Below are 27,081 nucleotides of genomic sequence, written 5' to 3' on the forward strand. Positions count from 1 at the left end.
CATGGCAAGTATAAGGAAAAAGCAAAATTTTTGAATGAAGTTGCCTCATCTACAGACCCTGAAAGTACAACCTGCATCATCTGCAGCTAATAGCAGAAAAGCTGAAAAGACGGAACAATGAGTGAATTACTAATTTTCCTGTGGTCTTCTGGCTGGCAAGATAATAAACCTCTCCCTTTTCTATTTTCATTTCTCAGGTTTTTGCATCATGTTTGGGAAAAAAAAGAAAAAGATTGAAATATCCGGCCCATCCAACTTTGAACACAGGGTTCACACTGGGTTTGATCCCCAGGAACAGAAATTTACCGGCCTCCCGCAGCAGTGGCACAGCCTGCTAGCAGACACCGCCAACAGGCCGAAGCCCATGGTGGACCCTTCCTGCATCACGCCCATCCAGCTGGCGCCCATGAAGGTATGGCGAGGATTTGCTCTTTAAGTTGGCTTGAAAAGCGTGATCTCATTTGATGCAGGGTGAGCTCTCAAATGCCTAAATCATGTATTTGTTTTTAAATATCCACATATTATCCACAATTATTCTTCAGTGCTTATAATGTTCACTTGCTGCTGCTGCTGCTGCTGCTAAGTCGCTTCAGTCATGTCTGACTCTGTGCGATCCCATAGATGGCAGCCCACCAGGCTCCTCTGTCCCTGGGATTCTCCAGGCAAGAATATTGGAGTGGGTTGCCATTTCCTTCTCCAATGCGTGAAACTGAAAAGTGAAAGTGAAGTCACTCAGTCGTGTCCAACTCTTAGCGACCCCATGGACTGCAGCTTACCAGGCTCCTCCGTCCATGGGATTTTCCAGGCAAGAGTACTGGAGTGGGTTGCCTTCTCCTTATAAGTGTATACATACCTATAAATTATACATATATATAGTCTTCATAGTCTAAGAGAAAGAGAATTCAAATAAAAATGAATTATGTGATTCCTAGAATAAGATATAACTTACCTTAAACAAATAGCTAGTAGATTTTTAAAAGGACTGTTCATCAGGATCATTGCATTAAAGTGGAAATCAGACTGAAAACATTTCAGATAGGTCAAGAGACTACCAAAAGCTCAGCATTTGCCGTTTACTTCTGTACCTCAGGATGATAAGAATTCCTTGGGCCATCACATTGCGCAAAGGCTTCCTATGGGAATTAACATCATTGAAGCTTATCGTCATGTTATCCAATAGGTCAAATTCTGTCCTCACTTCTTATATCAGTAGGCATCTGAGCTATGTAAATACCTTGTTCTGTATTAACATGCATATTGAATACACTGGGTTTAAATGATATGTAAAACAACAGTGGATGCATTTTTAAAGGGTGTAAAGAAGGAACCTAGCTGATAAATTACAAGAAATGCTTGTAAGAGATCACTTGCACTGAGTAACTTGGAATTGTGATTCTGTCATTTATTCATGGTCTTATTAGTCAGTTTATTCTAGTATTGAACATGTGGATCTGTCCTGCCCAAAGATTGATACAGAGTGTTTTAATCTTGCATCTTGTAAATTTTATGTTCTGATAAGATTTTGAAACTTTTCAGGTAAGCTGAAATGTAAAAAAGAGGTGGGTATTCAAGAAGATAAATCTTTAGGGACAAAAAGGAACTTCTCATCTTAAACAGGTATTGATCGATATTTAATAGAAACTGACCAGTTAATGAACTCTCCTTGTTAATATTAGGCAGTATCCTGGACAGGGAGGCCTGGCGTGCTGTGGTCCATGGGGTCACAAAGGGTCGGGCATGACTGAGCAACTGAGCTGAACTGAACTGATCCTTCTATTGAAGATGATTTTCTCTGGAATAAAAGATAAATGCCTCACACATGACTAAATAACAGGCTGGAACTTATCTAAAAAGAAATCAAGATTGGAAAGAATTTGCTTTATAGTTTCATTATTTTTTGCAATATTCCGAGTTTTTATAAAACTCAGAAAGGAAAATGCAGTGTTCCCCAAAAAGTTATCTGCTATTGATCATCATGGCAAAGGAGGATGTCCAAAGGAAACAGGGGCTATTTTCTTAACTGTAAGAAACGGCCATTTGATGAGGAGTGTTCTGGAAGGGCGCTTTTTAGTGTATCATCCTAGCTAAAGACCAGGATGTGCTCTCTTGCTAGGGAGCTTGGAGTGTGCTTATTATGGGATGAGGTTAGAGTACCATCTATTGCAGCATGGTTTTTCACTTGTGCTAGTCCTAGCAGGTCCTGGCTGGCAGTAAAGTAGGAAGCTCCCATCTCAGTGATAATCCATCATGCCCAGTGGCTGTAGGACTTAAGAGAATCTTCTAGATCATTTCTTCCATCTCCTGGGTGAGCTGCTTACCTTTCCTCTTGGACAGAATTTATCAGCCCGACTGAGAATTGGAGCAAAGTTGCCTAACTGAGCCCCATGTTTCTCTTACTCACATAATGGGCTTCCCAAATTTGATGCCCAATGTGTGAGAATCCGGTCTGTATGGGGGAATGTTTGTTATAGACATTTAAATGCTAACAGAGTAATGACTAGAAAATATATCTCAAGTATGAATCCAGCCCTGGATTTCTGCACATTTCAGGCACAGAAATGTCTGTGAAAAAAAAAATAAATACAGACAAGGAATGACAAAAGTCAGTTCAGTTCAGTCGCTCAGTCGTGTCTGACTCTTTGTGACCCCATGGACTGCACCATGCCAGGCCTCCCTGTCCCTCACCAACTCATGGAGCTTGCTCAAACTCATGTCCGTTGAGTCAGTGATGCCATCTATCTCATCCTCTGTCGTCCCCTTCTCCTTCGGCCCTCAATCTTTCCCAGCATCAGGGTCTTTTCTTTTCTTTTTTTTTAAATAAATTTATTTATTTTAATTGGGGGCTAATTACTTTACAATATTGGAGTGGTTTTTGCCATACATTGACATGAATCAGCCATGGGTTTACATGTGTCCCCCATCCTGAACCCCCCTCCCACCTCCCTCCCCATCCCATCCCTCTGGGTCATCCTATTGCCCCAGCCCTGAACATTTGTCTCATGCATCAAACCTGGAATGGTGTTCTATTTCACATATGATAATATACATGTTTCAGTGCTATTCTCTCATAACGTCCCACCCTCACCTTCTCCCTCAGAGTCCATAAGACAGTTCTATGCATCTGTCTCTTATTCTGTCTTGCATATAGGGTTATCGTTACCATCTTTCAAACTCCATATATATGCATTAGTATACTGTATTGGTGTTTTTCTTTCTGCCTTACTTCACTCTGTATAATGGGCTCCAGTTTCATCCACCTCATTAGAACTGATTCAAATGTATTCTTTTTAATGGCTGAGTAATATTCCATTGTGTATATGTACCACAGCTTCCTTATCCATTCGTCTGCTGATGGACATCTGGGTTACTTCCATGTCCTGGCTATTGTAAACAGTGCTGCGATGAACATTGGGGTACATGCGTCTCTTTCAATTCTGGTTTCCTCGGTGTATATGCCCAGCAGTGGGATTGCTGGGTCACATGGCAATTCTATTCCCAGTTTTTTAAGGAATCTCCACACTGTTCTCCATAGTGGCTGTACTAGTTTGCATTCCCACCAACAGTGTAAGAGGGTTCCCTTTTCTCCACACCCTCTCCAGCATTTATTGCTTGTAGACTTTTGGATAGCAGCCATCCTGACTGGTGTGAAATGGTACCTCATTGTGGTTTTGATTTGCATTTCTCTAATAATGAAAGATATTGAGCATATTTTCATGTGTTTGTTAGCCATCTGTATGTCTTCTTTGGAGAAATGTCTGTTTAGTTCTTCGGCCCATTTTTTGATTGGGTCGTTTATTTTTCAGGAATTCAGCTGCAGGAGTTGCTTGTACATTTTTGAGATTAATTGTTTGTCTGTTCCTTCATTTGCTATCATTTTCTCCCATTCAGAAGGCTGTCTTTTCACCTTGCTTATAGTTTCCTTTGTTGTGCAAAAGCTTTTAATTTTAATTAGGTCCCGTTTGTTTATTTTTGCTTTTATTTCCAATATTCTGGGAGGTGGGTCATGGAGGATCCTGCTGTGATTTATGTCAGACAGCGTTTTGCCTATGTTTTCCTCTAGGAGTTTTATCGTTTCTGGTCTTACGTTTAGATCTTTAATCCATTTTGAGTTTATTTTTGTGTATGGTGTTAGAAAGTGTTCTAGTTTCATTCTTTTACAAGTGGTTGACCAGTTTTCCCAGCACCACTTGTTAAAGAGATTGTCTTTTCTCCATTGTATATTCTTGCCTCCTTTGTCGAAGGTAAGGTGTCCATAGGTATGTGGATTTATCTCTGGGCTTTCTATTTTGCTCCATTGATCTATATTTCTATCTTTGTGCCAGTACCATACTGTCTAGATGACTGCGGCTTTGTAGTAGAGCCTGAAGTCAGGCAGGTTGATTCCTCCAGTTCCATTCTTATTTCTCAAGATTGCTTTGGCTATTCGAGGTTTCTTATATTTCCATACAAATTGTGAAATGATTTGCTCTAGTTCTGTGAAAAATACCATTGGTAGCTTGATAGGAATTGCATTGAATCTATAGATTGCTTTGGATAGTATACTCATTTTCACTATATTAATTCTTCCAATCCATGAACATGGTATATTTCTCCATCTGTTTGTGTCCTCTTTGATTTCTTTCATCAGTGTTTTATAGTTTTCTATATATAAGTCTTTTGTTTCTTTAGGTAGATATATTCCTAAGTATTTTATTCTTTTTGTTGCAATGGTGAATGGTATTGTTTCCTTAATTTCTCTTTCTGTTTTCTCATTATTGGTGTATAGGAATGCAAGGGATTTCTGTGTGTTAATTTTATATCCTGCAACTTTACTATATTCATTGATTAGCTCTAGTAATTTTCTGGTAGAATCTTTAGGGCTTTCTATGTAGAGGATCATGTCGTCTGCAAACAGTGAGAGTTTTCTTTCTTCTTTTCCTATCTGGATTCCTTTTATTTCTTTTTCAGCTCTGATTGCTGTGGTCAAAACTTCCAAAACTATGTTGAATAGTAATGGTGAAAGTGGGCACCCTTGCCTTGTTCCTGACTTTAGGGGAAATGCTTTCAATTTTTCACCATTGAGGATAATGTTTGCTGTGGGTTTGTCATATATAGCTTTTATTATGTTGAGGTATGTCCTTTCTATTCCTGCTTTCTGGGGGGCTTTATCATAAATGGATGTTGAATTTTGTCAAAGGCTTTTTCTGCATCTATTGAGATAATCATATGGTTTTTATCTTTCAATTTGTTAATGTGGTGTATTACATTGATTGATTTGCGGGTGTTAAAGAAACCTTGCATTCCTGGGATAAAGCCCACTTGGTCACGATGTATGATCTTTTTAATATGTTGTTGGATTCTGTTTGCTAGAATTTTATAAAGGATTTTTGCATCTATGTTCATCAGTGATATTGGCCTGTAGTTTTCTCTTTTTGTGGCATCATTGTCTGGTTTTGGAATTAGGGTGATGGTGGCCTCATAGAATGAGTTTGGGAGTTTATCATCTTCCGCAATTTTCTGGAAGAGTTTGAGTAGGATAGGTGTTAGCTCTTCTCTAAATTTTTGGTAGAATTCCGCTGTGAAGCCGTCTGGTCCTGGGCTTTTGTTTGCTGGAAGATTTCTGATTACAGTTTCGATTTCCGTGCTTGTGATGAGTTTGTTAAGGTCTTCTATTTCTTCTTGGTTCAGTTTTGGAAAGTTATACTTTTCTAAGAATTTGTCCATTTCTTCCAAGTTGTCCATTTTATAGGCATATAGCTGTTGGTAGTAGTCTCTTATGATCCTTTGTATTTCTGTGTAATCTGTTGTGATCTCTCCATTTTCATTTCTAATTTTGTTGATCTGATTCTTCTCCCTTTGTTTCTTGATGAGTCTGGCTAATGATTTGTCAATTTTGTTTATCTTCTCGAAAAACCAGCTTTTAGTTTTGTTGATTTTTGTTATGGTCTCTTTTGCTTCTTTTGCATTTATTTCTGCCCTAATTTTTAAGATTTCTTTCCTTCTACTAACCCTGGGGTTCTTCATTTCTTCCTTCTCTAGTTGCTTTAGGTGTAGAGTTAGGTTATTTATTTGATTTTTTTCTTGTTTCTAGAGGTATGCCTGTATTGCTATGAACCTTCCCCTTAGCATTGCTTTTACAGTGTCCCATAGGTTTTGGGTTGTTGTGTTTTCATTTTCATTCGTTTCTATGCATAATTTGATTTCTTTTTTGACTTCTTCTGTGATTTGTTGGTTATTCAGAAGCGTGTTGTTTAGCCTCCATATGTTGGAATTTTTAATAGTTTTTTTCCTGTAATTGTGGTCTAAACTTACTGCATTGTGGTCAGATAAGATGACTGGGATGATTTCAATTTTTTTGAATTTACCAAGGCTAGATTTATGGCCAGGATGTGATCTAACCTGGAGAAAGTTCCGTGTGCACTTGAGAAAAAGGTGAAATTGATTGTTTTGTGGTGGAAAGTCCTGTAAATATCAATTAAATCTAATTTGTCTATTGTATCACTTAAAGTTTGTGTTTCCTTGTTCATTTTCTGTTTAGTTGATCTATCCATATGTGTGAGTGGAGTATTAAAGTCTCCCACTATTATTGTGTTATTGTTAATTTCGCCTTTCATACTTGTTGGTATTTGCCTTACATATTGTGGTGCTCCTATGTTGGGTGCATATATATTTATAATTGTTATATCTTCTTCTTTGATTGATCCTTTGATCATTATGTAGTGTCCTTATTTGTCTCTTTTCACAGCCTTTATTTTAAAGCCTATTTTATCTGAAATGAGTATTGCGACTCCTGCTTTCTTTTAGTATCCGTTTGCATGAAATATGTTTTTCCATCCCTTCACTTTCAGTCTGTTTGTGTCCCTTGTTTTGAGGTGGGTCTCTTGTAGACAGCATATATAGGGATCTTGTTTTTTTATCCATTCAGCCAGTCTTTGTCTATTGGTTGGGGCGTTCAACCCATTTACATTTAAAGTAATTATTGATAAGTATGGTCCTGTTGCCATTTATTTTGTTGTTTTGAGTTCGTGTTTAAACATCCTTTCTGTGTTTCCTTCTTAGAGAAGATCCTTTAGCATTTGTTGGAGAGCTGATTTGGTGGTGCTGAATTCCCTCAGCTTTTGCTTATCTGTAAAGCTTTTGAATTCTCCTTCATATCTGAATGAGATCCTTGCTGGATACAGTAATCTGGGTTGTAGATTTTTCTCTTTCATTACTTTAAGTATGTCCTGCCATTCCCTTCTAGGCTGAAGAGTTTCTATTGAAAAATCAGCTATTATCCTTATGGGGATCCCTTTGTGTGTTATTTGTTGTTTTTCCCTTGCTGCTTTCAATAGTTGTTCTTTGTGTTTGATCTTTGTTAATTTGATTAATATGTGTCTTGGGGTGTTTCGCCTTGGGTTTATCCTGTTTGGGACTCTCTGGGTTTCTTGGACTTCTGTGACTATTTCCTTCCCCTTTTTAGGGAAATTTTCAACTATTATCTCCTCGAGTACTTTTTCATGGCCTTTCCTTTTATCTTCTTCTTCTGGGACTCCTATGATTCAAATGTTGGGGAGTTTCATATTGTCCCAGAGGTCCTTGAGACTTCCCTCATTTCTTTTGATTCTTTTTCCTTTTTGCCTCTCTGCTTCGTTTATTTCCACCATTCTATCTTCTACATCACTTATCCTATCTTCTGCCTCCATTATTCTACTGTTGGTTCCATCCAGAGTGTCTTTTATCTCCTTTATTTCATTATTCATTATATATTGACTCCTTTTTATTTCTTCTAGGTCCTTGATAAACATTTCTTGCATCTTCTCAATCCTTGTCTCCAGGCTATTTATCTGTAACTCCATTTTGCTTTCAAGATTTTGGATCATTTTTATTATCATTATTCTAAATTCTTTTTCAGATAGATTCCCTATCTCCTCCTCTTTTGTTTGGTTTGGTGGGCATTTCTCATTTTCCTTTACTTGCTGAGTATTTCTCTGCCTTTTCATCTTGTTTAGATTGCTGTGTTTGGCGTGACCATTCTGTATTCTGGTAGTTTGAAGTTCCTCTTTATTGTGGAGGTTCCTCACTGTACGTAGGGTTGGACGGGTGGCTTGTCAAGGTTTCCTGGCTGGAGGAGCTTGTGTCAGTGTTCTGGTGGGTGGAGCTGGATTTCTTCTCTCTAGAGGGCAATGGAGTGTCCAGTATTGAGTTTTGAGATATCTGTGGATTTGGTGTGCCTCTGGGCAGCCTGTATATTGATGCTCAGGGCTATGTTCCTGCATTGCTGGAGAATTTGTGTGGTATGTCTTGCTCTGGAACTTATTGGCTCTTGGGTGGAGCTTGGTTTCAGTGTATATGTGGAGGCTTTTGGATGATCTCTTATTAACTAATGTTTCCTCTGGCTTTCAGTCTTATGCTTGCAGTAGCCTCAAGACTTCTCCATCCATACAGCATCAATAATAAAACTTTTAGGTTAATGTTGAAAAGATTCTCCACCATGAGGGATACCCAGAGAGGTTCACTGAGTTACATGGAGAGGTGAAGGGGGAGGGGTGTTGAGGTGACCAGGAGGAGAAGAGGGGGACTCAAACGTGGAGAGAGCAGTCTAGCCAGTAAGCACTTCCCTCTGTGCTCTCCACAGTCTGGAACCCTCAGAGAGGTTCACAGAGATACATAGAGAGTGGGGAGGAAGGTAATAGAGGAGAGCATGAGTAGAAAGGGAGGAATCAAGAGGGGAGAGAGAGATCTGGGCAGTATTCTGTTCCCGAAGTGTTCTCCGGTACCCAGAACACCCTCAGAGATTCACAGAATTGGATTGAGAAGAGAAGGAGGAGGGTGGGAGATAGAGGTTCCCTGGGGAAGAAGAAAGAGTGTCAATAGGGGGAGAGAATAATCGAGCCTGTAATCACACTTCTGAGTAAAAATGGGTACTAAACATTGGGTTCTTAAATGTACAAAATTGATATCAAATATGTAAAACAAAGATTAAAAATCTAGAGTAGAGGTTAGACTCTTAAAAAATACAATGTTAAAAAAAGAAAAAAAGAAAACAAAATCACAAAAAGTATAAGATATATGTATGCAGTTTGCTTTAAAAATAGGGGGGTTTTTTGTAAGGTAATGGTGAGTTATAAAAATGAAAATTAAAGGTGTAATAGAGGACTTAAAGAAAAAAGAAAAAAAAAATTTTTTTTAAATGGTAATAGTGAAAATATATCCAGGACTTTCTCTGGAGCTGTTGTGAGCAGTGTGGGGCCTGTTCAATTTCAGATAGATCCTGTTCCTGCTTATACTTTTCAAGATCTATAGGCCCCTTTCAGTGTATTCGTTATTAACTACAGGAATTTTAATCTGTTGGCCTGTCACTTCCAAAGCACTTCCCTCTGTTTATTTGGCTTCTGTTTGCAGGTCTCTTCAGTGTCTAATTTCCACCTTGCCACAAACGGGCAGAAGTGGTCTCTTTAGGTTCGCTTGTCCAGTCGTGCTGTCGGGAGGGAGGAACACTGCAAACCAATATCACTGGCATGTGTGTGGAGAGCTCACAGTGTCTCAGCAGCATTGGGTTTGCCCTCGCTCACGGCGTGTGTGCTTTCCCAGTCTACCCTGTTCAGGCTTCAGGTTATTCTGCTGGCGAGTGGGCCCTGAGATGTGTGCACTTCCCAGGTCTAAGCCGCTCAGGTTCAGGTTCCCAGGTATTCTACAAAGGCGCAGACTCGGTTGGGCCCGCAGTTTGTGCCGATCCCAGTCGGAGCTGCTCAGGCAGCCAGGAGTTTGGTAAACGCACTCTCCCCTGTTGGGGTGGTGTGACTTATCACCTCCCTTGTCTCCGCCTCGGTTTACGGGCACGCCCGGCTCTGGTGTGCTTTGTGTCGGTTCTGGGGAGCTGGTCTCTGGCTGCGACCCTCCCAGCGGCTGTTGAACTTCCAGGATCTCAGGCAGTCTTTGCTTAGAAACTGGGAGCCTATTTGCAGTTTGGTAGGGGGTGCCCTCTCTAGGGCCGAGTTTGCCCCTTTCCGGCTCTGGCTGGCCCCGCCTGCCCACTGTGTCTGGCAGGGGATGGAGCAGTCCGCAGCTGGCTAGCTCTCCTCTGGTATTGCTCAGTCCTTTGTACTGTGAGCAGGCCGGCAGTGCCTTAGATTTGGGCTTTTTGTGGGATAGTTCTCTCTCTATGGCTGTCCCACAGTTTAGGTTGCTATCTCACGTTAGCTCCCTCAGGGCATTCGGCCTGGTCCTTACCCTAAGCAGTGCCACCCGCTCCTCTCCGTTCAGCCCCCACTTGCTGGTGGCGGGTGAGAGCATCTGGGGTTCTTTGCTGGGAGTTGCCTTTAGGCACATAATCTGTGGGTTTTATTTATTTTTTCTCCTGGTTATGTTGCCCTCCGAGATTCGGAATCTTCCCCCAAACAGTGAGAGGGTTTCCTGGTGTTCGGAAACTTCTCCTCTTTTACGACTCCCTCCCCAGGACGGGTCTCCATCCCTAACTCTTTTGTCTCTCTTTTTATCTTTTATATTTTGTCCTACCTCCTTTTGAAGATAATGAGCTGTTTTTCTGGATGCCTGATGTCCTCTGCCAGCGTTCAGAAGTTGTTTTGTGAAGTTTGCTCAGCGTTCAGATGTTCTTTCAATAAATTTGTGGGGGAGAGAGTGGTCTCCCCATCCTATTCCTCCGCCATCTTAGCCCCGCCTCCCAGGGTCTTTTCAAATGAGTCAGCGATTCACATCAGATGGCCAAAGATGGAGTTACAGCTTCAAAATCAGTCCTTCCAATGAACACCCGGGACTGATCTCCTTTAGGGTGGACTGGTCGGATCTCCCTGCAATCCAAGGGATTCTCAAGAATCTACTCCAACACCACAGTTCAAAAGCATCAATTCTTTGGTGCTCAGCTTTCTTTATAGTCCAGCTTGCACATCCATACATAACTACTGGAAAAACCATAGACGTGACTAGACAGACCTTTGCTGGCAAAGTAATGTCTCTGCTTTTTAATATGCTGTCTAGGTTGGTCATAATTTTCCTTCCAAGGAGTAAGCATCTTTTAATTTCATGGCTGCAATAACCATCTGAAGTGATTTTGGAGCCCAGAAAAATAAAGTCAGCCACTGTTTCCACTGTTTCCCATCTATTTGCCATGAAGTGATGGGACTGGATGCCATGATCTTAGTTTTCTGAATGTTGAGCTTTAAGCTAACATTTTCACTCTCCTCTTTCACTTTCATCAAGAGGCTCTTTAGTTCTTCACTTTCTGCCATAAGGGTGGTGTCATCTGCATATCTGAGGTTATTGATATTTCTCCCTACAATCTTGATTCCAGATTGTGTTTCATCCAGCCCAGATTTTCTCATGATGTACTCTGCATATAAGTTAAATAAGCAGGGTGACAATATACAGCCTTGACGTACTCCTTTCCCGATTTGGAACCGGTCTGTTGTTCTATGTCCAGTTCTAACTGTTGCTTCCTGACCTGCACACAGGTTTCAAAGAGGCAGGTCAGGTGGTCTGGTATTCCCATCTCTTTCAGAATTTTCCACAGTTTATTGTGATCCACACAGTCAAAGGCTTTGGCATAGTCAATAAAGCAGAAATAGATTTTTCTGGAACTCTCTTGCTTTTTTGATGATCCAGCAGATGTTGGCAATTTGATCTCTGGTTCCTCTGCCTTTTCTAAAACCAGCTTGAACAGCTGGAAGTCTAGGTTGAATTTTCCCCAGAAAGAACAGAGTTAATTAAATGCTTTCTAACTGAAAGACACCCAAGAAATCCATGCTTCATACTCTCACCAAACCCCTTAAGATGGAGCTGCTCTTTCTCCAGACCCTATGAATACAGTTGGTGCTGTCAGCACTTTTGTATCTTAGTGAATCTGCTAAGTGCACCAGCTCCTCGAATTAGGAAAATAATAGGTTCAAGGGGCCAGAGTACTCCACGAAGTTTGGATGAACTCACTCTTTAGACAAGACTCCTCTGTGGAAATCTTGCAAATGACTTGAGAAGGGCCAGTTATAAACTATGCAGAATATATTGCAGAAGTCAGACCATTCTTTGGAATAAGAAGCCATGAATGAATTGATAGAAAGAAATGAATAGGTAGAGTTTTGCAGATTTAAAGCCCATTTTTGCAAAGTTTTTTTATTTTAAGTAGAACTGACAATTCTAATTTGGAGTCAAATTGTCCTTTAAAACAGACAAAGGAAAATGAGAAAAGAGATTGTGATATAAAAGCAGTAGTCGAAGAGGTATGCAGTTGCTTAGGTGGTGGCAAAGTACTGTTTCTTCAGGACTGTAAACTTCAAGCTGGCTGGTTTTGAATGTAAATTCACCATTGCAACCAGCACTCTCTTCTCTGATTGGTTGTGTCAGCTGCTTCGGTCCAAACTTTATTTAAATCACATGTCAAAATCATTGGGACATACTCTTCTACATAGATTCTTTCAGGTCAGCGTTTCTCAAGCTACAGTCCAACAGAATCACCTGGAGGGCTTGATAAACACAGATTGCTGGGCCTATCCCCAGAGTTTCTGATTGAGCAGGGCTGGGATGGAGCCTAAGAATTTGCAATTCTGAAAAGATTCCAGGTAACACTGATGCTGCTGAGAACCTTGATTTAGGTAATTGCAAAGGAATTTGCCCGCATAATGTAACAGTGCAAGTTTACACTGGCCAACGTTTCCAAAATCTCAGAAACCAAGAGCCAAAGGTTAGCTTAGAATTGTGTCAAAAGTTAAACTTCAGGTATCCAAGCCAAAGGCATGTAAGCAAGGTGAGAGCGTGGTGGGGAGCACCCTTTAAAACAAAACTTTTGGAAAATAACTTGGAGAAACTCCTTTTGTATGTGATATTATTTTGTTCACAAGAATGTCATAAGCAATATTACCAGAATCCCTGCTGAATTAGATATTTTTATATAAAGGGCTGGAGAAGGCAATGGCAACCCACTCCAGTACTCTTGCCTGGAAAATCCCATGGACGGAGGAGACTGGTAGGCTGCAGTCCATGGGGTCGTGAAAAGTCGGACACGACTGAGCGACTTCACTTTCACTTTTTACTTTCATGCATTGGAGAAGGAAATGGCAACCCACTCCAGTGTTCTTGCCTGGAGAATCTGACGGACGGTGGAGCCTGGTGGGCTGCCATCTATGGGGTCGCACAGAGTCAGACACGACTGAAGCGACTTAGCAGCATATAAAGGGCCTTCATGGTCTAGTGGTTAGGAATCTGCCTTGATGCTGGCTCAGATGGTAAAGAATCTGCCTGCAATTCAGGAGACCTGGGTTCAATCTGTAGGTCAGGAAGATCCTCTGGAGAAGGAAATTGCAACCCACTCCATTATTCTTGCCTGGAGAATTCCATGGGCAGAGGAGCCTAGTGGGCTATAGTCCATGGGGTTGCAAAGAGTCAGACATGACTGAGCGACTAACACTTTCATATAAAGGGCTGGTTGAATGATCACGTTTGTTCTTGCCTAGTGATTCTCAAACTTGGACTTTCAGCTGAATCTCCTGAGGATTTTATTAAATCCAAAATTCCTGGCCCCACCCTAGAGATTCTGATTCACTAGTTCTGGTTGACCCCCATAGTTTGCATGTCTAGCAAGCTATCAGATGCTGTTGATGCTGCTGATGGCTGGAGGACACACTTTAAGAACCACTCTTTTAGGTGGACTGAAGCTTGAACTTAATAATCACCCTTTTTAATAGCCTAGAAATCATTTTAAAATGCTAATACACACAGAGAGAATAAAGTTAAAAAGCCTTCATATCACAACATTGTAAATCAACTATACTCCAATAAAAAAATAAAAAGAATAAATGGCCATTTTAAAAAGCATTTAGAAATACGAAGAGGAGATCCAAGGAGTGAGTGCATAAGTCCAAGATCAGCCAATTACAAACTGGGTGGCTTTAGATAAGTCACCTGCCTGCTGCTTTAGACAGGAGTTTCCTTGTCTATAAAATGAGGGCACTGGTATTCCCCTGGCAACACTTCAATGGCCAGATCTCAACTGTCTAAGGAGCTTTGGTGTATGGAGAATACCTTCTACTATTTGTACTTAGTTTAATAATGTGATAAAATTATGGATCTATTAAGTAATATTTCAGAAAAATACCAGTACCTACTATTAAATTAGTAAAATTAATCAAACTATGCATTTAAGTATTAAGTAGTCACACCCTCCCAAATATTTCAAGAACATCACAAGTGAAATATTTTAAGCTTTCTTCACTGGTTCAAACATTAACACAGAAAAGTAAATGTATGCAAAGAAAAACAGTAAAGACACATCAAATATCATAATTGTCATAATGGCTGTAAAATATGTTGTTTCACCAACAGTTAACCTCTTACTAAAATATTAATACTTTGGTTATTACAAAAACATTAACAGTTTAGTTTTTCTTCCTTTCTTCATTATTTCAATAGATATTTTATAATTTCTTGGCTCTTACTTATTATTAAACCTTCTTAGGGTTACAAAGTCCTACCAAACCTAAAAGATAACATCTCAGGACTTCCCTGGTGATAAAGAATTTGCCTCAGAGTTTATGTCCTCCTATTTACCCAGGGTTGTCAAAACTTGTTTGTTACCTCAGAGTCAGTTCTGAGATCTGTATCTTTAAAACCCCCAGGATGCAGAAAATTTTACATTAATTTCACTCATTCATTCAACAAGTATTTACTGGAGGCTCACTCTAGGTGAGGAGGATGTCCGTAAGTGCTAGGTCCCTGTCCTGAGGAGCTGTAATTCTCACAGAAAGACAGACAATGATCATCTAAATAAACAAACAACACAGCTATGTAGCAATAATATGATGAAGAAAAGAAAGTATCATCATAATATAAAGTATCTGAGAGTGAAGCCATTCAGAGCCCTTGGGGCGAGTCTTCCAAAAAGGTGACGAGGGAGCAAGGAAGAAGACCTAGGAGGAGGAGAAATTCACAGGAGGAAGGAAGAACATGTGCAAAGACCCTGGGGGTGGGAACAGGCATGGGAAAGTAGCCTGAGGCAGGGCGAGCTGGAAAAGAGTGGGCAGGGAAGGGGTGGGGAGGTCCGTTCAGACACTGGATGGTGGGGGGCTTTGTGAGCCACAGTCGGGCCATTGGTTAAATCCCTGTCCATGAAGGACACAGGGTCTCAGATCAAGAACTTTTTCTATTGCAAAATAAATTGATTCATATAAAGGTCAGATTCAATTTTATACTGTGCTAGCAATATTGATTTCATATGCAATCCTGCAGATTTTCAGGGTATATTAATTAAACAGATAGTAATAGTTAAGATTCAGGGAGTCCTTCTGACTCTGTGCTTATCAAAAGATATTTAAGAAAAGCACAAACCTCTTACAGAAGAAATAATGTGTGTCTTGTGGTGATCATTAATGTTTTTAAAAGAAAAAGTTAATTATAAATGAAACTTTGGGGGCAGATTGCCTATATGCTAAAACTTCTCATCAAAAACATCACTTAAAAACACCTACAGCAGGGGCTTTCCTGGGTGTTCAGTGGTTAAGAATCTGCCTTGCAGTGCAGGGGTGCTAGTTCAATCCCTGGTCAGGGAATTAAGCTCCCGTGTGTTGGGGAGCGACTAAGATCTCATGTCCCACAGCTACCAAAGCCCACATGTGCTGGATGCCACGAGCCATAGCTTGTCTGTGTGCTGCAACAAAAGATTCTGCATGACCCAGCGAAGATCCCACATGCTACACCCAGACTCAACACAGCCAAGTAATAAGGAAATACATAAATAAATTTAAAAAAGAAAACAAGTCTCAAAAAATTGTAAATCCAGTTAAAAAAAAAAAAAACAAAAACACCCACAGCGGTGCTTATTAGGTTGATTAGAACCCAGGCTTTCACTGGCAGAACAGGTGATTAACCCTCACTAAAGTTTTAGAATTTCTGCACTTTTAAAACCAGTGAGGACAACAGACTTGGTGTCTCACAGCTCTCTTGGTGCCCATTACTTTCTGGAACCTCCTTCCATTTTCACTGTGCCTTCTCAACCTTCCCAGCACCAGAGACTGTGGAAAGAAAACGTTACACCTGCCCCATTCTCTCCTTTGCCTAAATTCAGGAGACTGGGTCAAGTGAGCTCAGTCCCAGAGGAGTGGGTAAGGCGAAAGCCAAAGTCAGGTTTATTGTCCATCTTCATTTCTATGATCCAACCAAATCTGTAAACTTCTGAAAAGTGTTTTCTGTTGTGTAAGTGAGATTAGTATTTGGCATGCCCCACACTCACCACTTCCCACCCCACCTTCACTCCCTAGCACCCACACAGCCACCTCTGAAAGCAAAAAAAGTAAAAATTGACCCCCACTGCTTATAGTCCATCTTTCCTCCTTTAGAGCAGTGCTTCACCTAAGCTACCTTGACATTTCCTTTCACAGTTGGAGCAGCCTTCAGCTCCTATGGCCTAGATGTTACTCCAAAAAAGTAAAATCTGATGTTTTCAGAGCAGAAGGAATTATTCCAGGAGAGTGAGCCCTGCAGGTACTCACCCCTTATTTTATTCTGAGGAGAGCTGGACATTAAACAAACACCTCCTCTGGGCTCTCAACTGGCCAACACCGAGCATCCATGTGACATTTCTGTATCACAAATGACTGAATCTCACAACTGCAGCTCAGGGAACAAGTAGAAAACAGCTGGACGTTCATGTTCCACGATCCTAGAACACAGAAGATCCTAGGTTTCCAGTGAAAATTGGACCACTAGGGCCTCATGAACAAATGCTCTCAGGCACTCCCTCTCAAGAGTTTGGTATCTGCAGTCACCCTGAAGGTAAACATAAATAGGATGTACAATTTTAAAGCAATTGTCAGTCATCGTTTGTATTGGGAAATAATTTATGACCAGTTGATAGGTCTATTTCCGAGAAAATCCCTGTCCCAGCATTCCTGCAGTGACTCTGTCCCCAGCTGTCACTCCAAGGAGGAGATGGACAGATCCCACACGGTGACAGAATCAAGCACCAAGGAGCAAGCGAGTAAGCCTTCAAAGGCTCCTGCCACTTCTCTGTCCACAGTGGCCTCCCTGCCCCCTGAGACAATCACATCTGAGGTCAAACAGTGAGCACTCAGATCACAGGCATGCCTTCAGACTTGTGTGGCTTCCCCGTGGAGTGGCCTGCTCTGAAACTTCTGACAGCTGAACTCTCCCAGTGAGAATGGCTATGCTTTGATAACTGGGAAACTCTAAATACAGAGACGCTGTTTTCAGAGATGCCTTATTTGCCCCAACTCTTCTCTCCTCGCAGGGGTGACCTAACTGAAAATAGTCCTTCTAAATCCAAAGGGAAAAGCATATGACTCCCACACATACTCAGAACTTGAAAGATTTAATTTTATCTTTTATTTAACATCTCACAGGAATTGGGACACAAAGATGGCAACTGTAGGATTCCTGGGGGGTACTATCAAATCCTATCATCTTTATCATTTTGTCATGTAATTTTAAATATGAGCATTATATTGTTGACTCTAAACTAGGAATAGAGAAGTTGATCAATTCTTTGATCATTTCCAAGCTGCACATCACCATCCGCCTGCTTGGATGCTACTGTTGTTACCTATAGGGCTTCCCTGATAGCTCAGTTGGCAAAGAATCTGCCTGCAGTGCAGGAGACCCTGGTTCGATTCCTGAGTCGGGAAGATTGGCTAGAAATGGGATAGGCTACTCACTCCAGTATTCTTGGGCTTCCCTTGTGGCTCAGCTGGTAAAGGATCCACCTGCAATGCAGGACACCTGGGTTCAATCCCTGGTTGGGAAGATCCCCTGGAGAAGGGAAAGGCTACCCACTCCAGTATTCTGGCCTAGAGAATTCAATGGAGTTCATGGGCTTGCAAAGAGCTGGACACAACTGAGTGACTTTCACTTTCACATTATTACCTATAAGGTGAAAATTGCAATGCAAAAGCTACACCCAAGATGGCGCTAGTCTGAGTTTGCTGTACTCACACAATTCATTGCCTGTTGAGAATCTTTGGATTAGTTTTTTGTTGCTGAATAATAAGTTACCACACACTCCATGGCTCACAAGAACACGTATTTATTGTCTCACAATTTCTGTGAATGTGGAATCTGTGTTCTGTGCTCAGTCTCTCACAGGACTACAGTCGGAGATCAACTGCATTTCATGGTTATCCAGAAGCTTGACTGGGGAAGAATCCATATCCAGGCTCATTTAGGTTGTCGGCAGAACTCACCTCCTTGCTTCTGTAGAGCTGTGGCAGTCTGCTTCGTCATAGCCAGCAGGAGAGTGAGAGCTATGTGCTTGGGGTTTCTGTATTTGGCATTACATAAACACGACCCTGATAGCTCAGCTGGTAAAGAATCCGCCTGCAATGCAGGAGACCCCAATTCGATTCCTGGGTCGGGAAGATCTGCTGGAGAAGGGATAGGCTGCCCACTCCAATATTCTTGGGCTTCCATTGTGGCTCAGTTGATAAAGAATCTGCCTGCAATGTGGGAGACCTGGGTTCAATCCCTGGGTTGGGAAGATCCCCTAGAGAAGGGAAAGGCTACCTGCTCCAGTATTCGGGCCTGAAGAATTCCATGGACTGTATAGTCCATGGGGTTGCAAAGAGTCAGACACAACTGAGCGGCTTTCACTTTCAATCATGAAGTAATGCCCCATGGTTGCCAAATCATGTAACCTAACCATGGGACAGGTGGCATCCCGTGATCTTCGCCATGTAACATAACACAGAAGTGTGAACACGGCATCCTATCACCTCTGTCAAGTTCTGTTGGTTAGAAGCAAGGCACAGGTTCTGCCAAGGCTCATGGCGAGGAGACCACCAAAGGCATGAGCATCAGGAAGCCAGAGGCACTGAGGAGCCGCTGAGGGCCTGACCACTCTGATCCTCACCGTCCCTCCCACTGCAGAATGTGTTTACTCCAGCTCAGGGTTCCCATCTCATCCTGTTAGAGCATCATCTCAAGTTAAATCGGGGTCAGGTGTAGACAAAGCTCTTGGGGGTTATCTATTAGGCACAGCTTCTGGGGCACAGTTTCACTCCATCTGTGCAGCTGTGAACCTACAAACTATATGCCCCCAGCCCTCCCAACACCTGCTTGTGGACCGGGCATAGGATAATCGCCATAGACATTTGGGTTCAAAATAGGAGAAACAGAGGGTTAAAAGGAGTCCTTAGTCCAATACTGCTGAGAAATCCAGCCAGGTAGATGTTGGGAGTTCCTTGATCAGGTTTCAAGCTTGGGAATAATCCTCTGTGGCTCAGGCCCCACTCTCTCAGAGTCTTGATTCTGCCCTCTTTTCCCATGAAGAGTAGCCCGTGTTGGCAGTTGAGAGTTTTATCAGCCTGTTTCCTACTGAGGCCTCTGAAAGTCTGTTTTCAGAGAAACTGGTATGGCAGTTTGCTTCTTCAAAGCTATCAGGAGAGTGCAAGCTACCTGCTTGAAGTCATATATATTTATCATAACACAATCATGAAGTGATGGTTATGTTATGATTATTCAGGTTTCTCTGAAAGCCTCCTGTCATAATATCTCAGTCCCTTGCAGTTCAAGCTGCCAGGGTTTTTTGTTTTTTTTTTAATGTGGACCATTTTTAAAGTCTTGATTGACTTTGTTACAATATACTTCTGTTTTATATTTGTTTTTTTGGCCATGAGGCATGCAAAATCTTAGCTCCTAGACCAGAAATAGAACCCCTAACCCCTGCATTGGAAGACAAAGTCTTAACCACTGGACCACCAGGAAAGTCCCAGCAGTGTTTCTATTGAAACAGTTTTTGAAGAAATTTGTAGGCATTGTGTGGTTATCACTGTGGTTGCCTCCTTTAGGAACATATATAAAGCTACATCTGCAGATACTGTTACGATAAACCATCCCATACCTCAGCCTACCCTGAGATGACTGAGGGGCAATGCCTTTACGCTTTCTAGAGGTTCTGTAGTTTGACCAAGAAGATCTGTGGGGCACATCCTTAATTTCCTCAAAAGGCCTTTTGTGTGACTATGTCTTTCTGATTTTTACCCAAGTGTTGATGGTACAACTTTTCTCACCTTTGCCATCTAGAGAGGCTCAGAATCTTTTAAGTCGTGAAATTCTTTTTCCCTTTTTTTAAAAAAAGTTCTTCTTTCAATGCATCTCTCTCCTCTTGCATTTTACCATAAGCAGAAAGAAGAAACCAGGCAGCACTTACCACACTTTCCTTGAAAATCTCTGTAGATATGTCATGAAATTTATCACATAGTTTCTGCTTTCCACATAACTGCAAAAGACAATTTTTCGAAACTTTCCACGAGTATACAGCAAGAATCCCCTTCCTCCAGTTTCCAATAACGTGTTCCTCTGGAGGTGATGGAATTCCAGATAAGCTATTTCAAATCCTAAAAGATGATGCTGTGAAAGTGCTACACTCTATATGCCAGCAAATTTGGAAACTCAGCGGTGGCTACAGGACTGAAAAAGGTCAGTTTTCATTCCAATCCCAAAGAAAGGCAATGCCCAAGAATGTTCAAACTACCGCACAATTGCATTCATCTCACACACTAGCAAAGTAATGCTCAAAATTCTCCAAGCCAGGCTTCAGCAATATGTGAACCGTGAACTTCCAGATGTTCAAGCTGGATTTAGAAAAGGCAGAGAGGAACCAGAGATCAAATTGCCAACATCTGCTGGATCATTGAAAAAGCAAGAGAGTTCCAGAAAAACATCAACTTCTGTTTTATTAACTATGCCAAAGCCTTTGACTGTGTGGATACAACAAACTGGAAAATTCTTCAAGAGATGGGAATACCAGACCACCTGACCTGCTCCTGAGAAATCTGTATGCAGGTCAAGAAGAAACAGTTAGAACCAGACATGGAACAACAGACCAGTTCCAAATCGGGAAAGGAGTACGTCAAGGCTGGATATTGTCACCCTGCTTATTTAACTTATATGCAGAGTACATCATGAGAAACTCTGGGCTGGATGAAGCACAAGCTGGAATCAAGATTGCCGGGAGAAATATCAATAACCTCAGACATGCAGATGACACCACCCTTATGGCAGAAAGTGAAGAAGAACTAAAGAGCCCCTTGATGAAAGTGAAAGAGAAGAGTGAAAAAGCTGGCTTAAAACTCAACATTCAAAAAATGAAGATGATAGCAACCAGTCCCATCACTTCATGACAAATAGATGGGGAAACAATGGAAACAATGACAAACTTTATTTTCTTGGACTCCAAAATCACTGCATATGGTAGACGGCAGCCATGAAATTAAAAGACGCTTACTTCTTGGAAGAAAAGCTATGACAAACCTAGACAGCACATTTAAAAGCAGAGACATTACTTTGTCAACAAAGGTCTGTCTAGTAAAGGCTATGGTTTTTCCAGTAGTCATGCATGGATGTGAGAGCTGGACCATAAAGAAAAGTGAGCACCAAAGAATAGATGCTTTTGAACTGTGGTGTTGAAGAAGATTCTTGAGGGTCCCTGGACTGCAAGGAGATCCAACCTGTCAACCATACAGGAAATCAGTCCTGAGTGTTCATTGGAATGACTGATGTTGAAGCTGAAGCTCCAATACTTTGGCCACCTGATGCAAAAAACTGACTCATTTGAAAAGACACTGATGCTAGGAAAGGTTGAAGGCAGGAGGAGAAGTAGATGACAGAGGATGAGATGATTGGATTGCATTACCGACTCAGACTTGAGTTTGAGCAATCTCTGGGAGTTGGTGATAGACAGGGAAACCTGGCGTGCTACAGTTCATGGGGCTGCAAAGATTCAGACACTACTGAGAGACTGAACTGAATTGTTCCTCATTTGTTTCTGTGCCCTCACCATCCACATTGTCCAAGTCCAGATTCTAGTAAGAATTCATGGCAAGTTAGACTATTTTCTGCCATATTCCTCAACATCCCTCCAGCCTCCACCCACTTCTGGTTGCAAAATCCCTGTGTCATTATGGATTGAATCCCCTCCAAAAGCCACATGCTGAAGCCCCTACACCCAGTGTGATTTTATCTGGTAATAGGATCTTTAAGGGAGATAGTTAAGATTAAATGAGGTTGTCAGGATGCATCCTAATCCGATAGGACTAGTGTCCTTACACAAAGAGGGAAGAGATGCCACAGATGCCTAAGTGCACACAGGAAAGTCTGTTTACAAGCCAAGGTCAGCAGCCTGAGGAGAAGCAACCTTACAGAGCCCTGGATCTCAGACTTCCAGCTTCCAGAACTGTGGGAAATAAAACTCTGTTGGTTAAGCCACCAGCCTTTGGTACTTTATTGTGGCAGCCCTAGCAAACACTCGGGTTTTAGGTATTTGTTACAGCAGCACCCCACTTCCAGGCACCAGAATCTATACTCATCTTCTGTTGCTATGTAGTCAATTATCATAAACTTTCCAGCTTCCAATAGCACAAGAGAGAAGCCAAGAGAAGGTGTGTTAGTGACCACACCAGTTGCTTGTGGGCAACTGGGGTTCAGTTCCGCTGGGGCTGCCTGCCAGGGAAGTGATTTCGTAGGACGCAGCTACAAGTGTGCCTCTGTGGTGCAGGGACGCTGGGCCATCTGTCCTCCAACTCCATCCCCTCCCTGGTTGCAAGCTGCTCACAAGAGTCAATTCCTGGCAAAACCTAGCTTCTCCGTGTGTGAGCAAGCCTTCCCCAGTAGCCAGAAGACACCGTCAGGTAGAGACTCGAGCAGCCCTCAGCATGGACAGGCAATGGCTGTGGGGGCCTCCGAGGTGGACCTTGTAAAGGCGCAGCGCAGGAGGCAGCTGCTCCTAGCATTGACATCAGCTTTCACATCTTCAGCAAATGTTTTTTGTGGACCTACTGTGTTCTTGGCAGTGAAGCACTAGAGAAAGATGATGTATGGTCCCCATCTCTATAGGCACACACTCTAGTCAGGCATAGATTTATAAATACAGATAAAATAAAATAAATGTTACAATAGTGTATCTAACTCTTAATGGAATATATAACACAATAGATTATGTAAACACTTTGTTATGAAATCTTGAGAATGGAATGACTTCCTAGAAAATGCAAGAAAGGTGTCATTTGGGGATTTGGAAAGAGTATAATCTTTTAGTCATGCTGAAAGCCCATGGGGTCACAAAGAGTCAGACACAACTTAGTGACTGAACAACAACAACATCAAATGAAAGGATGAGCTTCCCAGGTGACTCAGTGGTAAAGAATCCTCCTGCCAATGCAGGATTTGATCCCTGGGTTGGGAAGATGCCCTGAAAAAGGAAATGGCAACCCACTCCAGTATTGGCTGAGAAATTCCACTGACAGAAGAGCCTAGCAGCTACATAGGACTGCAAAGAGTCAGACACAACTTACCAAGTGAAGAACAACAACAACGAAAGGATATACCTTAGATAAAAATATAAATTTACAAACAGTCAGTGAGATGGTCTTGCTGAGGAGCCCTCTGGAGCCAGACTTTCCAAAATAAACCCCAGATCTTGGCTCTGCCCATTCTAGATGCTTGACCTTGTGTAAGTTATTTGCCCTCTGTGTCCCTCAGTTAAAAGTAGATACAATGCCAAAGGGTCCAATGCATTTAAAATATTAGTATGGGAGCTGAAGAGTTGAATACATTTAAAATATTAGTGATCAATAAATTTAAAAATAAAACAAACCCAATGATCTCAAGTATGAAGTATAATGACAGTTGCCTTTTTAGGATAAAAAAAAATTTGTATGTTGTTTTCTTTTTTTAATTTTTAATTTAATTTTTATTTTATATTGCAGTATAGTTGATGTACAATGTTGTTAGTTTTGGGTGTACAGCAAAGTTATTCAGTTTTTCATATACATATATCCATTCTTTTTCAGATTATTTTCCCATATAGATTATTACAGAAAATTGAGGAGAGCTCCCTGTGCTGTACAGTAGGTCCTTGTTGATTATTTTGTATATAGTAGTGTGTAAATATTAACCTCAAACTCCTAATCTATCCCTCTCCTCCCACTTTTCCTCTTCGGTAACCAAAGTTTGTAGGGGAAAAATAATTTTGAGTTTGATTTCCCTCACAATCAAAAATCAAGGGCTACATGTGTATGTCTCAACTGTATAGATAACTCAGCAGCTTTATAAACTGTGAGTTTTCAGGAGTTAGTCAGTTTTAACAGCAGAACAGCCCAGCTCTCTGTCACCCAAGGGTGCTTTCACATGTGAATTTCCTCGGGGCGGGCTCCTAATGGCATCTTCATCCAAGAGCTGTAGGATGCTGCAGGGCCTTCCACATGAAGCCGGAGCCGGAGGAGCGACAGTCCCCACAGGGCATCTGTAACGTCAGCCGGCCCCCGCCTCCCCATCGAATGAAGCATTTGTGATAGATTGTCAACCTTTAGGCTGAGAGGCCCCATCTGCTGGTGACTCCAAGCCACAGTCAATTCCTGCGGTCTGCAGAGGTGGGAAATGGGTGGGTTTTCTTTTTAACAGCACAAAAGAAGAGAGACACATAAAACAGGTTTCTCCAAAGCTTCAATGTCCTAAAACCAGATCCTGTATGTATGGAGCCAAAAGCTGGAGAAGTTAGCAGAGTGGAATAAAATCTTCTCCAAAAATGAAACTCTCTGGTGTTATTTTATTCAAAGCAGCAAATGTGATCCCCTGGGAAGTAATTTTTAATAACCTTTCATTGTTTTCAGCCTTTTAGAGTTAATCCTTACTCATCACAAGTAGATTAGTAAATAAAGAAAACTACAGAAAGAAAATCCTACCATGTCTCCACTGCTGAATTCTGATATACTTTCTTCCATCATCTTAAAACACACACAGGCACATGGAAAAGCGAGATTGACTGCAGTGTTTCAGTTCAGTTCAGTCACTCAGTTGTGTCCGACTCTTTGCGACCCCATGAACCGCAGCATGCAGCATGGGTTTGCATGGACTCCGGGAGTTGGTGATGGACAGGGAGTCCTGGCCTGCTGTGGTTCATGGGGTCACAAAGAGTCGGATACGATTGAGCAACTGAACTGAACTGCAGCACTCCAGGCTTCCCTGTCCATCACCAACTCCCAGAGCTTACCCAAACTCATGTCCATTGAGTCAGTGATGCCATCCAACCATCTCATCCTCTGTTGTCCCCTTCTCCTCCTGCCCTCAATCTTTCCCAGCATCAGCGTCTTTTCAAATGAATCATCGCTTCACATCAGGTGGCCAAAGTACTGGAGCTTCAGCTTCAACATCAGTCCTTCCAATGAACTCCCAGGACCTATCTCCTTTAGGATGGACTGGTTTGATCTCCTTGAAGTCCAAGGGACTCTCAAGAGTCTTCTCCAACACCACAGTTCAAAAGCATCAATTTTTCGGTGCTCAGTGTTCTTTATACTGCAACCCTCACATCCATACATGACTACTGGGAAAACCATAGCCTTGACTAGACAGACCATTGTTGGCAAAGTAATGTCTCTATTTTTAATATGCTGTCTAGGTTGGTCATAACTTTCCTTCCAAGGGGTAAGCATCTTTTAATTTCTTTGCTGCAATCACCATCTGCAGTGATTTTGGAGCCCAGAAAAATAAAGTCAGCCACTGTTTCCCCATCTATTTGCCATGAAGTGATGGGACCAGATGCCATGATCTTAGTTTTCTGAACGTTGAGCTTTAAGCCAACTTTTTCACTGTCCTCTTTCAATTTCATCAAGAGGCTCTATAGTTCTTCTTCACCTTCTGCCATAAGGGTGGTGTCATCTGCATATCTGAGGTTATTGATATTTCTCCTGGCAATCTTGATTCCAGCTTGTGCTTCATCCAGACCAGCGTTTCTCATGATGTACTCTGCATATAAGTTAAATAAGCAGGGTGACATTATACAGCCTTGACATACTCCTTTCCCTATTTGGAACCAGTCTGTTGTTCCATGTCCAGTTCTAACTGTTGCTTCCTGACTTGCATACAGGTTTCTCAAGAGGCAGGTTAGGTGGTCTGGTATTCCCATCTCTTTCAGAATTTTCCACAGTTTATTGGGATCCACACAGTCAAAGGCTTTGGCATAATCAATAAAGCAGAAATAGATGTTTTTCTGGAACACTCTTGCTTTTTCAATGATCCAGTGGATGTTGGCAATTTAATCTCTGGTTCCTCTGCCTTTTCTAAAACCAGCTTGAACATCTGGAAGTTCACGGTCCATGTATTGCTGAAGCCTGGTGTGGAGAATTGTGAGCATTACTTTACTAGCATGTGAGATGAGTGCAATTGTGAGGTAGTCTGAGCATTCTTGGGCATTGCCTTTCTTTGGGATTGGAATGAAAACTGACCTTTTCCAGTCCTGTGGCCATTGCTGAGTTTTCCAAATTTGCTGGCATATTAAGTGCAGCACTTTCACAGCATCATCTTTCAGGATTTGAAATAGCTCAACTGAAATGCCATCACATCCACTAGCTTTGTTCGTAGTGATACTTCCTAAGGCCCAATGACTTCACATTCCAGGATGTCTGGCTCTAGGTGAGTGATCACACAATCGTGATTATCTGGGTCGTGAAGATCTATTTTGTACAGTTCTTCTGTGTATTCTTGCCACCTCTTCTTAATATCTTGTGTTTGTTAGGTTCATACCATTTCTGTCCTTTATTGAGTGCAGTGATGATGCAGCTTTTATTTTACTTTTTTCACCTAATGTAGCAGTTCCCAAACTTTCTTGGTTCATAGAACCAGTGACTCCAGCGCCTCAGTAATTTTGTCACAGTGCCCCTTAGGCAAAAAGCAATCGTTAATCATTTATTTATTAAACACATAGTTCAATCCAAACACCTTAAGTATTTACGTCCTAACAAATAGTGGGCTTCCCTGGCAGCTCAGACTGTAAAGAATCCGCCTGCAATGTGGATAAAAACAAATAGTACAGGAAATTAGCATACTTCATGTCATTCTTAGTTTATGAGCTGCGCTGAGTCTTCACCGCGGTTTGCAGGCTTCTCTAGTTGTGGTGCACGAGTTCCTCACTGTGGTGGCTTCTCCTGTTGTGGAGCATGGACTCTAGAGCACAGGAATCTTCCCAGATCAGGAATCGAACCTGTGTCCCCTGCATTGGCAGGCAGATTCTTAACCACTGGACTGCCAGGGAAGCCCTTATGTCATTCTTAAAGAAGCACTAATGCAAACGCGCAGATCTGCTGGGCACTGCCTCTTCTTCAGCCTTGGAAGCAG

General features: G+C 41.7%; 1 protein-coding gene across 1 annotated transcript in view; it reads left to right on the forward strand.

Moving 5' to 3' along the window:
• Window positions 1-208: 208 nt before the first annotated feature.
• PAK5 (p21 (RAC1) activated kinase 5) overlaps window positions 209-27,081 on the forward strand; it is a 125,991-nt gene continuing 99,118 nt past the window's right edge. The window contains exon 1 of the mRNA XM_081556235.1: window positions 209-412. Coding sequence (XP_081412361.1) covers window positions 209-412 — 204 coding nt within the window. The remainder of the gene's footprint in view (window positions 413-27,081) is intronic.

Source organism: Giraffa tippelskirchi, chromosome 13 (assembly GCF_054371585.1).
Source record: "Giraffa tippelskirchi isolate mGirTip1 chromosome 13, T2T-mGirTip1v1.2.pri, whole genome shotgun sequence".
Lineage (NCBI taxonomy): Eukaryota > Metazoa > Chordata > Mammalia > Artiodactyla > Giraffidae > Giraffa > Giraffa tippelskirchi.